This window comes from Pan paniscus, chromosome 7, assembly GCF_029289425.2.
Source record: "Pan paniscus chromosome 7, NHGRI_mPanPan1-v2.0_pri, whole genome shotgun sequence".
Taxonomy (NCBI): domain Eukaryota; kingdom Metazoa; phylum Chordata; class Mammalia; order Primates; family Hominidae; genus Pan; species Pan paniscus.
The window spans coordinates 155,515,019-155,530,938 of record NC_073256.2 but is presented as its reverse complement, the minus strand read 5'-3'; the positions used below and the strand labels follow the sequence as shown (position 1 = coordinate 155,530,938).

The 15,920-nt window shown below is 40.7% G+C and overlaps 1 protein-coding gene across 4 annotated transcripts in view; it reads left to right on the top strand.

Annotated features, from left to right (window-relative positions):
* The window catches only part of FAM135B (family with sequence similarity 135 member B), a 376,201-nt gene that overhangs the window by 343,806 nt on the left and 16,475 nt on the right, over positions 1-15,920 (top strand). For all 4 annotated transcript variants that reach the window (XM_034966641.3, XM_034966642.3, XM_008960143.5 and 1 more), the window contains exons 13-14: positions 9,207-11,229; positions 13,731-13,897. In XM_034966641.3, the coding sequence (XP_034822532.1) occupies positions 9,207-11,229; positions 13,731-13,897 (2,190 nt within the window). The remainder of the gene's footprint in view (positions 1-9,206; positions 11,230-13,730; positions 13,898-15,920) is intronic.

The window sequence follows — 15,920 nt, the reverse complement described above, 5'->3', positions numbered from 1 at the left end:
GCTCCCTGTGCTTAGCGTGGCTCATTCCCACCTTTTCTGAAGAAGCTCATTTCATATTCCCCAGCAGTCCCATTCTTTTTTTATTTTTTAAAGACTTTTTAAAAGAGATTTCAGGTTCCCAGTAAAGGAAAATAAAGAGGAAGGTACAGAGATTTCCTACATACCTCCTGTGCCCTCACATGCATAGCCTTCTTCATTATCAACATCTCCTACCTGAGTGGTGCCTTTGTTACAGCAGATGAACCTCTACTGACATGTCATTATCACCCAAAGTTCCTAGTTTGCATGAGGGTTCCTTCTTTATGTTGCACATTCTATATGGGTTTGGACAGACGTATAATGAGTGACGTGCATCCACTCTTATAGTATCATACACAGTAGTTCCATTGCTCGAAAAATCCTCTGTGCTTAGCCTATTTATCCTGCCTTCTCCCCAGTGCCTGGCAACCACTGGTGTTTTTACTATCTTCATAGGTTTGCCATAGTCCACATTATTTTGGCAGAAGAGATAGCTGTGTCTGTATATGTTTCCCAATATTTTGCAAATCCCTTAAAGGCAGAGCCTGGTTCACTGTTACAACTAGTACTCACTTTCCCTCCTCCTAAGCCACTGCCTAGGATAGGGATTTTTCACATAGAATATGTCGAAGTACTGTTTGTGGGACTAAAAGATATTGAAGCAAATTTTTTCAAAACAATGCAAACAATAATGAGCTTATTATTATTTGTTTTGTTGGAATTCTGTTCTATTCTCAATTCATCACCTATGTACTAGCCATGATGTTAGCCTTGGGGCTATAGAAACTCACAAAACACCAACTCTTCTCTCTAGACTTGACAACAGATGCACAAACAGATCATAGTATGGCAATAGGATATATCACACTGCATGTAAGTAGAAGGGAGGCTCGGAATTTGTTAGAGAAGGTCTAACTTGCGGTAGGTCGTGGGAAGGGTATTGTAGAGAGAGGCAAGTTTGTTCACAGTTGCTTAAGATGCAAAGAATGCGCCCTGGTAAGGAAGAGATCCGTTATTTCCTTGCTGCAATCATAAACTTCATTCAAAGGCATCATGTCTTAATGCTTCCTGCAGTTAGCTATGTAGTGTCTCAGTGGTTTACTTCATGGTCACATTCAATAGTGATTGCATTGATTTAACTTCTACTAAGACCATGTGGAGGATTTAAACTTTTTAAAGAAAATAAAAATCCAGTCCTTTTTTTTGTTTGGTGTATATGTAAATTGAATAATATGTCACACGACTATTTCATGACAGCCATGATACAGACAGACATGAGAGGTTATTGTTTTTGTCCAGTTACGAATTCTTAGAAGGGAGGGAGGCAGAGAGAAAGAGAAAGAGGGAGAGAGAAGAAAGGAAAGAAGAGATAAGAGATTGAGAAGAGATTGAGAGAGATAATGGCTTACCTAAATAAAAATAGGAAAAGATCATCTTTGGCTCCCCACCATCTGATTATGAAGATCACAATGGTTCTGAGAGCTTTCCTGTGGTCTGAGTGCCACAAAGGAGAGTTTCTCTGAATAGAATTCAAGCTTGGCAGTATTTTTCTGAGAAAGTAGAAATCTGTCTTCCCCAGGTGTAACATCATCTTGTATCATAACTCTACTTTGATTTATGACTGTAGAGCATGAAGTTTATTTTGAATCTTCCCATTGTAGAGTTGAGCAAAGTGACCTCTAATAGGATAATAGTTTATCTAAGTTCCATAGTTGTCCAAGGTCTCATCGCTGGTAAATGGCAATGTCAGAATTGAAAATCAGGCTTTTCTGGCTCTAAAGCTGTCTTTTACTCTGTAAGTATTGTGCATAAGATGGAGAAATACTTTGATATTTACAAATGGGGATTATTACACATACTTTGATAAGTTAAAACTTAAAGGATGACAGGTTTTGACAGCTTTTTGTTTGTGCAGTGCAGTTCTGACACTAACTACCCAGAGATCAAACTTCACCATCTAAGGGCACAATCCTTGATGAACTTGACCTTTAAATATCAGACACCAGGCTAGGTGTGGTGGCTCACACCTATAATCCTAGCACTTTGGGAGGCCGAGGCGGGTGGATTTCCTGAGCTCAGGAGTTCGAGACCAGCCTGGGCAACATGGTGAAACCCCATCTCCACTAAAATACAAAAAAAAAAAAAAAAAATTAGCTGGGCATGGTGGCATGTGCCTGTAATCCCAGCTACTTGGGAGGCTGAGACAGGAGAAACACTTGAACCTGGGAGGTGGGGGTTGCAGTGAGCCAAGATGGAGACACTGCACTCCAGCCTGTGCCACAGAGCGAGACTCCATCTCAAAAGAAAAAATAAATAAATAAATAAATAAATAAATAAATAAATAAACAAATAAATAAATAAAACCAGACACCAGCTCAGGGGTTCCCAGGCCACCCATATACTGAACAACTGGCTATAAATTGTGGGTTTCCATAAGCCTTCAGGTTCAATAATTTGTTAGAATGACTCCCAGAACTCAGGAAAGCGTCATACATTTGATTGCATTTTTAATTATACAAGTAACATCCAGTCAAAAAGGAGATCCATAGGATGAGGTCTGAGGAGTCTCAGACATAAACCTTCTGTGCCCTCAGGACTTACCACCCCCCGGGCACACCAGTCTGCGTCATCACCAGAGACACTCATCTAAGCCTCAGAATTCAGAGTGTTTATCGGGGGTTAATTGTGACCAAAATCAATCTCCAGGCCACTCTTTCCCAGAAATCAGGCTAGTATTACTTGACTGAATGTCTTAACTCTCTAGTCACATGATTGGTCTTTCCAGCATGGCCAACCTCTATCCTGAACTAACTTATTAGCATATAGTGTTTAAGCATGCACCATGAGTCCCTGGTTAGCATAAATTATCAAGACCCCATAAATACCAAAGACACTCTTTATCATTTGAGAAATTCTAAGAATCCAGAGAGTATCTCTTAGGAATTAGGAATGAAAGAAAGCCAAATTCTTTTTTTTTAAATTATACTTTAACTTCTAGGGTACAAGTGCACAATGTGCAGGTTTGTTACATATGTATACATGTGCCATGCTGGTGTGCTGCACCCATTAACTCATCATTTACATTAGGTATATATTGCCTAATGCTATCCCTCCCCCCTTCCCCCACCCCACGACAGGCCCTGGTGTGTGATGCTCCCCACCCTGTGTCCAAGTGTTCTCATTGTTCAATTCCTACCTATGAGTGAGAACATGTGGTGTTTGGTTTTCTGTCCTTGCGATAGTTTGCTCAGAATGATGGTTTCCAGCTTCATCCATGTCCCTACAAAGGACATGAACTCATCCTTTTTTATGGATGCATAGTATTCCATGGTGTATATGTGCCACATTTTCTTAATCCAGTCTATCATTGATGGACATTTGGGTTGGTTCCAAGTCTTTGCTATTGTGAATAGTGCCGCAATAAACATATGTGTGCATGTGTCTTTATAGCAGCATGATTTATAATCCTTTGGGTATATATCCAGTAATGGTTTGGCTGGGTCAAATGGTATTTCTAGTTCTAGATCCTTGAGGAATCGCCACACTGTCTTTCACAATGGTTGAGCTAGTTTACAGTCCTACCAACAGTGTAAAACTGTTCCTATTTCTCTACATCCTCTCCAGCACCTGTTGTTTCCTGACGTTTTAATGATCACCATTCTAACTGGTGTGAGATGGTATCTCATCATGGTTTTGAGTGATGATGAACATTTTTTCATGTGTCTGTTGGCTGCATAAATGTCTTCTTTTGAGAAGTGTCTGTTCATACACTTTGCCCACTTTTTGATGGGGTTGTTTGATTTTTTCTTGTAAATTTGTTTAAATTCTTTGTAGATTCTTGATCTTAGCCCTTTGTCAGAAGGGTAGATTGTAAAAATTTTCTCCCATTCTGTAGGTTGCCTGTTCACTCTGATGGTAGTTTCTTTTGCTGTGCAGAAGCTCTTTAGTTTAATTTGTCAATTTTGGCTTTTGTTGCCATTGCTTTTGGTGTTTTAGTCATGAAGTCCTTGCACATGTCTATGTCCTGAATGGTATTGCCTAGGTTTTCTTCTAGGGTTTTTAGGGTTTTAGGTCTAACATTTAAGTCTGTAATCCATCTCAAATTAATTTTTGTATAAGGTGTAAGGAAGGGATCCAGTTTCAGCTTTTATTCATATGGCTAGCCAGTTTTCCCAGCACCATTTATTAAATAGGGAATCCTTTACCCATTTCTTGTTTTTGTCATGTTTGTCAAAGATCAGATGGTTGCAGATGTGTGGTATTATTTCTGAGGGTTCTGTTCTGTTCCATTGGTCTATATCTCTGTTTTGGTACCAGTACCTTGCTGTTTTGGTTACTGTAGCCTTGTAGTATAGCTTGAAGTCAGGTAGTGTGATGCCTCCAGCTTTGTTCTTTTGGCTTAGGATTGTCTTGGCAATGCAGGCTCCGTTTTGGTTCCCTATGAACTTTAAAGTAGTTTTTTCCAATTCTGTGAAGAAAGTCATTGGTAGCTTGATGAGGGTGGCATTGAATCTATAAATTACCTTGGGCAGTATGGCCATTTTCACAATATTGATTCTTCCTATCCATGAGCATGGAATGTTCTTCCATTTGTTTATGTCTTCTTTTATTTCATTGAGCAGTGGTTTGTAGTTTCTCCTTGAAGAGATCCTACATGTCCCTTGTAAGTTGGATTCCTAGGTATTTTATTCTCTTTGAAGCAATTGTGAATGGGAGTTCACTCATGATTTGGCTCTCTGTTTGTCTGTTATTGGTGTGTAGGAATGTTTGTGATTTTTGCACATTGATTTTGTATGCTGAGACTTTGCTGAAGGTGCTTATCAGCTTCAGGAGATTTTGGGCTGAGATGATGGGGTTTTCTAAATATACAATCATGTCATCTGCAAACAGAGACAATTTGACTTCCTCTTTTCCTAATTGAATACCCTTTATTTATTTCTCCTGCCTGATTGCCTTGGCCAGAACTTCCAACACCATGTTGAATAGGAGTGGTGAGAGAAGGCATCCCTGTCTTATGCCAGTTTTCAAAGGGAATGCTTCCAGTTTTTGCCCATTCAGTATGATATTGGCTGTGGGTTTGTCATAAATAGCTCTTATTATTTTGAGATACATCCCATCAATACCTAGTTTATTGAGAGTTTTTAGCATGAAGTGCTGTTGAATTTTGTCAAAGGCCTTTTCTGCATCTATTGAGATAATCATGTGGTTTTTGTCTTTGGTTCTGTTTATATGATGAATTACGTTTATTGATTTGCATATGTTGAACCAGCCTTGTATCCCAGGGATGAAGCCAACTTGATCATGGTGGATAAGCTTTTTGATGTGCTGCTGGATTTGGTTTGCCAGTATTTTATTGAGGATTTTTGCATCAATGTTTATCAGGAATATTGGTCTATAATTCTCTTTTTTCAATGTGTCTCTCCCAGGCTTTGATATCAGGATGATGCTGGCCTCATAAAATGAGTTAGGGAGGATTCCTTCTTTTTCTATTGATTGGAATCATTTCAGAAGGAATGTTACCAGCTCCTCCTTGTACCTCTGGTGGAATTTGGCTGTGAATCCGTCTGGTCCTGGACTTTTTTTGGTTGGTAGGCTGTTAATCACTGCCTCAATTTCAGAGCCTATTATTGCTCTATTCAGAGATTCAACTTCTTCCTGGTTTAGTCTTGGGAGGGTGTATGTGTCCAGGAATTTATCCATTTCTTCTAGATTTTCTAGTTTATTTGCGTAGAGGTGTTTTTAGTATGCTCTGATGGTAGTTTGTATTTCTGTGGGATCGGTGGTGATATCCCCTTTATCATTTTTTATTGCATCTATTTGATTCTTCTCTCTTTTCTTCTTTATTAGTCTTCCTAGAGGTCTATCAATTTTGTTGATCTTTTCAAAAAAACAGCTCCTGGATTCATTGATTTTTTTGAAGGGTTTTTTGTGTCTCTATCTCCTTCAGTTCTGCTCTGATCTTAGTTATTTCTTGCCTTCTGCTAGCTTTTGAATGTGTTTGCTCTTGCTTCTCTAGTTCTTTTAAGTGTGATGTTAGGGTGATTATTTTAGATCTTTCCTGCTTTCTCTTGTGGGCATTTAGTGCTATAAATTTCCCTCTACACACTGCTTAAATGTGTCCCAGAGATTCTGGTATGTTGTGTCTTTGTTCTCGTGGGTTTCAAAGAACATCTTTATTTCTGCCTTCATTTCATTATGTACCCAGTAGTCATTTAGGAGCAGGTTGTTCAGTTTCCATGTAGTTGAGCGGTTTTGAGTGAGTTTCTTAATCCTGAGTTCTAATTTGATTGCACTATGGTCTGGGAAACAGTTTGTTATAATTTCTGTTCTTTTACATTTGCTGAGGAGTGCTTTACTTCCATCTATGTGGTCAATTTTGGAATAAGTGTGATGTAGTGCTGAGAAGAATGTATATTCTGTTGATTTGGGGTGGAGAGTTCTGTAGATGTCTATTAGGTCTGCTTGGTGCAGAGCCGAGTTCAAGTTCTGGATATCCTTGTTAACTTTTTGTCTCGTTGATCTGTCTAATATTGACAGTGGGGTGTTAAAATCTCCCACTATTATTGTGTGGGAGCCTAAGTCTCTTTGTAGGTCTCTAAGGACTTTCTTTATGAATCTGGGTGCTCCTGTATTGGGTGCATATATATTTAGGACAGTTAGATCTTCTTGTTGAATTGATCCCTTTACCATTATGTAATGGCTTTCTTTGTCTTTTTTGATCTTTGTTGGTTTAAAGCCTGTTTTATCAGAGACTAGGATTGCAACCCCTGGTTTTTTTTGTTTTCCATTTGCTTGGTAGATCTTCCTCCATCCCTTTATTTTGAGCCTATGTGTGTCTCTGCACATGAGATGGGTCTCCTGAATACAGCACACTGATGGGTCTTGACTCTTTATCCAATTTGCCAGTCTGTGTCTTTTAATTGGAGCATTTAACCCATTTACATTTAAGTTTAATATTGTTATGTGTGAATTTGATCCTGTCATTATGATGTTAGCTGGTTATTTTGCTCGTTAGTTGATGCAGCTTCTTCCCAGCATCGATGGTCTTTACAATTTGGCATGTGTTTGCAGTGGCTGGTACTGGTTGTTCCTTTCCATGTTTAGTGCTTCCTTCAGGAGCTCTTGTAAGGCAGGCCTGGTGGTCACAAAATCTCTCAGCATTTGCTTGTCTGTAAAGGATTTTATTTCTCCTTCACTTATGAAGCTTAGTTTGGCTGGATATGAAATTCTGGGTTGAAAATTCTTTTCTTTAAGAATGTTGAATATTGGTCCCCACTCTCTTCTGGCTTGTAGAGTTGCTGCTGAGAGATCCACTGTTAGTCTGATGGGCTTCCCTTTGTGGGTAACCCAACCTTTCTCTCTGGCTGCCCTTAACATTTTTTCCTTCATTTCAACTTTGGTGAATCTGATAATTATGTGTCTTGGAGTTGCTCTTCTCAAGGAATATCTTTGTGGAGTTCTCTGTATTTCCTGAATTTGAATGTTGGCCTGCCTTGTTAGGTTGGGGAAGTTCTCCTGAATAATATCCTGAAGAGTGTTTTCCAGCTTGGTTCCATTCTCCCCGTCACTTTCAGGTACACCAATTAGATGCATATTTGGTCTTTTCACATAGTCCCATATTTCTTGGAGGCTTTGTTCATTTCTTTTTACTCTTTTTTTCTCTAAACTTGTCTTTTCACTTCATTTCATTCATTTGATCTTCAATCACTGATACCCTTTCTTCCACTTGATTGAATTGGCTACTCAAGCTTGTGCATGTGTCATGTAGTTGTCATGCCATGGTTTTCAGCTCCATCAGGTCATTTAAGGTCTTCTCTATGCTGTTTATTCTAGTTAGCCATTTGTCTAATCTTTTTTCATGGTTTTTACCTTCTTTGTGGTGGGTTTGAACATCCTCCTTTGGCCTGGAGAAGTTTGTTATTACCGATCATCTGAAGCGTACTTCCGTCAACTCCTCAAAGTCATTCTCCATCCAGCTTTGTTCTGTTGCTTGTGAAGAGCTGCGTTCCTTTGGAGGAGAAGAGGCACTCTGATTTTTAGAATTTTCAGCTTTTCTGCTCTGGTTTCTCCCCATCTTTGTGGTTTTATCTACCTTTGGTCTTTGATGATGGTGACGTACAGATGGGGTTTTGGTGTGGATGTCCTTTCTGTTTGTTAGTTTTACTTCTAACAGTCAGGACCCTCAGCTGCAGGTCTGTTGGAGTTTGCTGGAGGTCCACTCCAGATCCTGTTTGCCTGGGTATCACCAGTGGAGGCTGCAGAACAGCAAATATTACAGAACGGCAAATGTTGCTGCCTGATCCTTCCACTGGAAGCTTCGTCTCAGAGGGGCACCCAGCTGTATGAGGTGTCAGTCAGCCCCTACTGGGAGGTGTCTGCTAGTTAGGCTACTCAGGGGTCAGGGACCCAGTTGAGGAGGCAGTCTGTCCGTTCTCAGATTTCAAACTCCGTGCTGGGAGAACCACTACTCTCTTCAAAGCTGTCAGACAGGGAAGTTTAAGTCTGCAGAAGTTTCTGCTGCCTTTTGTTCAGCTATGCCCTGCCCCGAGAGGTGGAGTCTACAGAGGCAGGCAGGCCTCCTTAAGCTGTGGTGGGCTCCACCCAGTTTGAGCTTCCTGGCCACTTTGTTTACCTACTCAAGCCTCAGCAATGGCGGGCACCCTTCCACCAGCCTCGCTGCTGCCTTGCAGTTCGATCTCAGACTGCTGTGCTAGCAGTGAGCTAGGCTTCATGGGTGTAGGACCCTCCAAGCCATGTGCGGGATATAATCTCCTGGTGTGCCATTTGCTAAGACAGTTGGAAAAGTGCAGTATTAGGGTGGGAGTGTCCTGATTTTCCAGGTGCCATCTATCATGGCTTCCCTTGGCTAGGAAAGGGAATGCCCCGACCCCTTTCACTTCCTGGGTGAGGTGATGCCCCACCCTGTTTTGTCTCACACTCCGTGGGCTGCACTCACTGTCCAACAAGTCCCAATGAGATGGACCCGGTACCTCAGTTGGAAATGCAGAAATCACCTGTCTTCTGCATTGCTCACACTGGGAGCTGTAGACTGGAGCTCTTCCTATTCTCCCATCTTCGAACCGAGTCCTCAAAGCTAAATTCTTTATTATACAGTTAGACATTTGGATAACTTGTAAACACAGATTCTTACACTATAATATAATTTTCTTTCTTTTTTTTTTTTGTAGGGCATAACTTGAGTGTTTATCCTAATTTTGATGTTCCAGTGACAAGTCCTACAATAATGAATCTGAAAGACAAAGAAGATAACTGTATGGTAAATAGCAATTTATCTTTTAGGGAAGACCTTGTCTTGTCTACCATAAAACCATCCCAAGTGGATTCTGATGAAGAAGTTATAAGGTGTCCAGAGCCGGCTGAGAATGTGGCCACACAAAATCATATGGACATGTGCTCTGAATCTCAGGTGTATATATCAATTGGTGAATTTCAAAACAAAGCAGGTGTGCCTGAAGATGAATGTTGGACTGGCCAAACATCTGATGCTGGGACATATCCAGTGGCAGATGTGGATACTTCTAGAAGGAGTCCAGGTCCAGAGGATGGACAGGCCCCAGTGCTGACCTACATTGACGTAAAATCTAGCAATAAGAACCCCTCCAGAGCTGAACCCCTGGTGGCCTTCAATGCTCAGCATGAGAGTAGGAGCTCTAGAGATAAGTATGGATTAGACAGGACTGGGCTAAGCAAAGTGGTAGTAGGTGGAAGCCACCAAAATGCCATCTCTTCAGACAAAACAACTCTCCATGAATTAAGTACTCTAGGAAAGGGAATAGATCAAGAGGGGAAGATGGTGCTGCTAAGCTTGAAACTCACCCCCTCTGAGCCCTGCGATCCACTAAGTTCTACCCTGAGGGAGCCCTTAGATATTAGGTCTTCCCTAAAGGACTCTCACACAGAAGAGCAGGAGGAACTCTCAGTGCTATCCGGGGTCATCAAGAGATCTTCATCCGTCATATCTGATTCAGGCATTGAGAGTGAGCCAAGCTCCGTCGCCTGGTCAGAGGCCCGAAGCAGGGCTCTGGAGTTGCCCAGTGATCGGGAAGTCTTGCACCCGTTTGTTCGAAGACATGCCCTCCACCGGAACTCCCTAGAGGGTGGACACACAGAAAGTAACACAAGTTTGCCAAGCGGCATCCAGGCTTCTCTCACCTCCATTAGCTCTTTACCTTTTGAGGAGGATGAGCGGGAGGTGGCACTCACTAAGTTAACCAAGTCTGTATCTGCTCCCCACATCAGTAGCCCAGAGGAGGCTGCTGAAGATGCAGACACCAAGCAGCAAGATGGAGGTTTTGCTGAACCTTCAGATATGCACAGCAAGAGCCAAGGTTCCCCAGGATCTTGCTCTCAACTTTGTGGTGACTCTGGAACAGATGCTGGAGCAGACCATCCCCCGGTGGAGATAGTTTTAGATGCTGACAACCAGCAGGGCCCCGGATACATAGACATCCCCAAAGGGAAAGGGAAGCAGTTTGATGCTCAAGGACACTCTCTTCCTGATGGCAGGACTGAGAACACTCCAGGTGTTGAAACCAAAGGTCTTAATTTAAAAATACCACGTGTCGTAGCACTTGAAAACCCCAGGACCAGATCTCTTCATAGAGCACTTGAGGAAACCCCAAAGGGCATGCCTAAAGACTTGAATGTGGGTCAGCAAGCTCTTTCCAACAGTGGCATCTCAGAGGTTGAGGGTCTCTCTCAACATCAGGTGCCTGAATTGAGCTGTACGTCAGCTGCTGACGCCATCAGCATGAACTCAACAGGCCAGCAAAGCCAAAGCGGTTCACCTTGCATTACGGATGACACAGCATTTAATAGAGGAGTGAATGCCTTCCCGGAGGCTAAACATAAAGCAGGCACTGTGTGCCCCACTGTGACCCATTCCGTTCATTCCCAGGTTTTGAAAAACCAAGAGCTGAAGGCAGGCACTTCCATCATGGGGTCCCATCTGACTTCTGCAGAGACCTTTACTCTGGACAGCCTGAAGGCTGTGGAGGTTGTGAACTTATCTGTGTCTTGCACTGCCACCTGTCTCCCTTTCTCATCTGTGCCCAAGGAGACCCCTGCCAGGGCTGGATTCTCTTCCAAACAGACCCTGTTTCCCATCACCCATCAGCCTTTGGGATCCTTTGGAGTTGTTTCTACCCATTCCAGCACGTTGGATGAGGAAGTCAGTGAGAGGATGTTTAGGTAAGCTGGCTGATGGGCTTACCTTTCCCACAACAGTCTTTTAGATTTTTCCACATATTTCTCCATTTCATGCATACTGTTTCAAAATTTAGATATCTGTGATTTTCTGATTTAAATAAGGTAATATACCATATTATAGATAATATATCATATATATTTAATTCATATCATGGGAATTTAAAATGCAGAATACTGAAAGGAAGTAAAAATGGTCAATAAGTCTACCTTCAAATGTAACCACTGTGTATATTCTTCTGCATTTCTTCTATGTGAATCTATTTTGATTTATGCTTTTTATACAAAAATGAGACCATTCTGTACAAATGGCAATTGTAAATGTTTAATTTAATAATATATTAGAAATATCTTTCTATGTTTATAAATCTGTTTGCATCATCATTGTAATGATTACACAATATTCTATTGCATGAATATACCATGACTTATTAACCAAATTCTTTACAAATGAACCTTTAAATTTTGTTCAACTATTTATTTATTTATTTATTTTTTGAGACAGAGTCTCACTCTGTCGCCAGGCTGGAGTGCAGTGACGCAATCTCTGCTCACTGCAGCCTCCGCCTGCTGGGTTCAAGTGATTCTCCTGCCTCAGCCTCCCAAGTAGCTGGGACTACAGGCACCCACCACCACACCCAGCTAATTTTTGTACTTTTAGTAGAGACGGGGTTTCACCATGTTGGCTAGGATGGTCTCGATCTCTTGACCTCGTGATCTACCCACCTGGGCCTCCCAAAGTGCTGGGATTACAGGCATGAGCCACAGTACCCCGCCAATTTTGTTCAATTTTTATTACAAATATTATAACTCTCTCATGAATATCATTGTACCTCTACCTTTTCATGTTTTGAAAGGGGAGTTCTTTGAGAGCCTTTGGGGAATACAATTCTTCATCAGATTTGACTCCCAAGCACCCTTTAACATTGTGGGGCTTCTAAGTTTACCTTTGTAATGCCAGAATTCATTTCCTCATCCTTGTATTGGGTTTGTATTCATATTGCTCTCCCATCTATAAACTATATATCTGATTATGTATATAATAGAATCATTTTGTCAAAACATCCCATCTTCTTTACCCTTTTGCAAAATGCTAAAGAGTTACATATTAACGGTATCTCCAAAAGAAATTGCCACAGGCAGGTAAACATTGGATTTTTGTTTTATAAAGAATGTTAACTACGTATCATATGGTACTTGTCATTAATTCCATGAGTACACAGCAGACATAGTAGATGCTGTCCAGTGCCTGCCTGGTCAGGGTTTCCCTTGCTTTTATTGTACCTGCAGTCTAACGGAGAGACAGACACATGAGAGAAGTATATGAGGGCAGTGACTGGGTAAATATGATGTTTCATGTGTGCGTGGCGGAGCCAAAAGGAAAAGCACCTAATTTGGCTTGGGGAAATGGGTGTGAATAGGGATAGCAGCCAGGCAAAGCTTCCTAGAGAAGATGGCATCTACTCTGAGAAGAAAATATAAGAGACAATGATGGTGATGATGATGATGATGATGATGATGAGGCTAATAACAGATAATAACAAGAAATAGTGAGTGTCAAATTTGAGATTCTGACCTTGGCAGTCTGACTCCAGAGTCCAGTCCCTTAACCATCATCTTGCCAGGTAACCAGACAAAGAGCATCATAGCTAAGTGAGAAAGGCATTTCAGGCACACAGGCCCTCAGGCACCAAGGCATGGAAGTAAAGCCAAGTCATGTAGTTCATGCAGAGAATTATAAGAAATGTGTTATTTGTGGAGGCTGGGAGTGGTGAGGAGTGATGCTAGAGAAGCAGGGGAAGGCCAAGCCATGGTGGGCCTGGGTGTCAATCAAGTCAAGAAGCTTTCACATTTTAAAGATTGCATGGGGCCTTGGAGCTGGGTAGAATCTTTGATGTCCTGTCACTCTGTCTCCTGTTCAATGCAGGAATCACATAAGCATCTGCAGAACCAAAACCCATAGAAGCTTCGGGTTTTTTTTGTTTTTGGTTTTCTCTTTTTTTAATTTTATTTATTTATTTATTTATTTATTTATTTTTTATTATTATACTTTAAGTTCTAGGGTACATGTGCACAACATGCAGGTTTGTTACATATGTATACATGTGCCATGTTGGTGTGCTGCACCCATTAACTCGTCATTTACGTTAGGTATATCTCCTAATGCTATCCCTCCCCACTCCCCCCACCCCACAACAGTCCCCGGTGTGTGATGTTCCCCTTCCTGTGTCCAAGTGTTCTCATTGTTCAATTCCCACCTATGAGTGAGAACATGTGGTGTTTGGTTTTTATAGAGTGCTTTCCTGCCTCCTTGTTCAGAACAAAGCTTCACTCACTAGCATGTTCCCTGGGGGCTCAAGTCAGCTTTGCCACTCAGCAGGCACTTTGCTTGTGGGTGCTCAGCCCTTCTACATACCAGCCCAGCTCATTTCCTGTTCAACATGAAGTACACAGCTTGGCTTGTGATTAATTAGTGTATTCTCCAGTTTTTATCAGGCCAAAGAAAAATTTAAAAAAGAACTGAAGATTGAAGGATTTCTGTACAGTGACTTAACTGTACTAGCTTCTGATATACCATATTTCCCACCAGAGGAAGAGGAAGAAAATTTGGAAGATGGAATTCACCTGGTTGTCTGTGTCCATGGCCTGGATGGTGAGTTCTAAAGCAAGTTTTCTTCCCAAATTCTGTCATATATACAACTTATAATATTTATGTATTAATTTAGATGAGGTATTCGTTCAACAGAATGTTCAATTAGCAACTGTGGAATGACAGGAATTATGATGAATCTGAGGAAATGGTATGGCTTGCTCTTAAAGAAAATATCTCTCTGTCACAAAAAATCTGTTAAGTAAATAAAATACATGAATGAATGAATAAATGTAGTGAAGGACTGAATGGAATAAATCAATACATAAATAAATGGAATAAATGATTAATACAATGAGTGTCAAAGAAGGAATGGAGTGAATGAATTAATGAAATTAATGTATTATGGGAATGAATATGTTAATGAAGTGCATGAATACAGTAATTTGAATCCATGAATTCATGGAATTCATGAGTCAATACAATGGTCTGAATAAAGGAAGAAATGGAGAAGAATGAATAAATGTATTCATTTTCAGGAGCTCAGGTTAGTGGCCCAGACTATCTTGCTACCTATGTTTATTTACCTCCCACTTATAGGATACCTTTTGTATACCAGGGACTTTGCTAGGTTCTGGGATTTGCAGGAACAAAAAAAACTTTTTCACTCATCAGCTCAATGTCATGCATGACCAGTCTGTTCCTCTCATGTATATGACACTAAAGTAAAATCAGATAAGACTCTCAATAACTTTGTTAAAATAAGAAATCTGATCAGGTTATAGGCAATTTTTTTTTCCCATCATGCATGTGAAAGATGAGGAATGTTATAAAGATAGAGCGGCTTCGCCCCTTTTGTACTGTCAGAAAACGGAGCCATAGATCACATTATCAACTGGGCAACAAGTCATGAAAACCACAACCGATACCAAGCATAGGGTGCTTTGGAAGATGACTTCTCTAGTTCAAGGTGCATATGTCTAAACTCTGCAGAATTTTCAGGATCCACTTGTTCAAATTCAATTTCCAAGGGCTTATTTGTATTAACAGAGAGCGGAGTACGTTGAAAACAGTTATGAATATTTACACAACTCTTCATGTTGTACAAAAACCTCAAGATTCATATTCTTATAAATGTTCTCAGTTTATTAATAACACCTTATTAAATCATATTTTCTGAGAAAATTTTAAGTTGCAGAAAGTTCTCTTTCCCTCAGTAGCTGAAGGAGAGGGGGCCATTTCTACCCATTACTTAACACTTAATGCTGAATATAAACACTTGCAGCTTTTTTTTTTTCCTAAGGCAGGCCCTGGCATATCATTAGGGAACTTTAAACAATAGAAACAGTGGGACCAAAGAGCCTAATTTTACTGACAAAAATGAAAGAGGGAATGAATAATAATTAACCTCATAACACAAAATGCACAGATTTCCTTTAAAAAAATGACCATTTTATGACTGTGACTCTACAAGTTTGGGCATGTACATGGCTGACAGGCCACCAACATAGGGGGCGTATGGGCATATCTGAGTCATCCTTAAGCATTAGAGATAACCCCAAACACCTGGACTTCCCCCAATTCCATGTGGCACTTTCACCCTCCTTTGAATCATTCGGTAGTTTCATAAAGAATGATATTTGTCACTCACAGTTAACAAACTATTTTGGAACTATGACCTGTGGGGTATATTTACATGACAAAGTAGGTAATTTATATATCCAAATACCCAGCTTCTAACTTCCAACTGTACAGGGAACTTTTAAGAAATAGGACAAAAATTTATTAAGACACAATTGAACCCCTACGGCCAGCATTAAATTTATGCCTCACTATACTTCATATAAACCTTATTCTGTCGTAGTAAATCCATTTTTTTTTCACATGACTTTTATTTTGGGAATGCATTTCCTGTGTTCTTTGTGCCTTGATAACCTTGCATTCTTAACCTTTCATTCCTCTGCCCCGATGGCCACTGCTGTGCCTCCGTAGAGCTTGCTCTGCCGTGTCTCTTGTTCCCAAGAGACAGTCCTACTCTATTTAGATAACTGTGCCATGATTGGCCAGTTGGGAGGTAGGGAGGCTT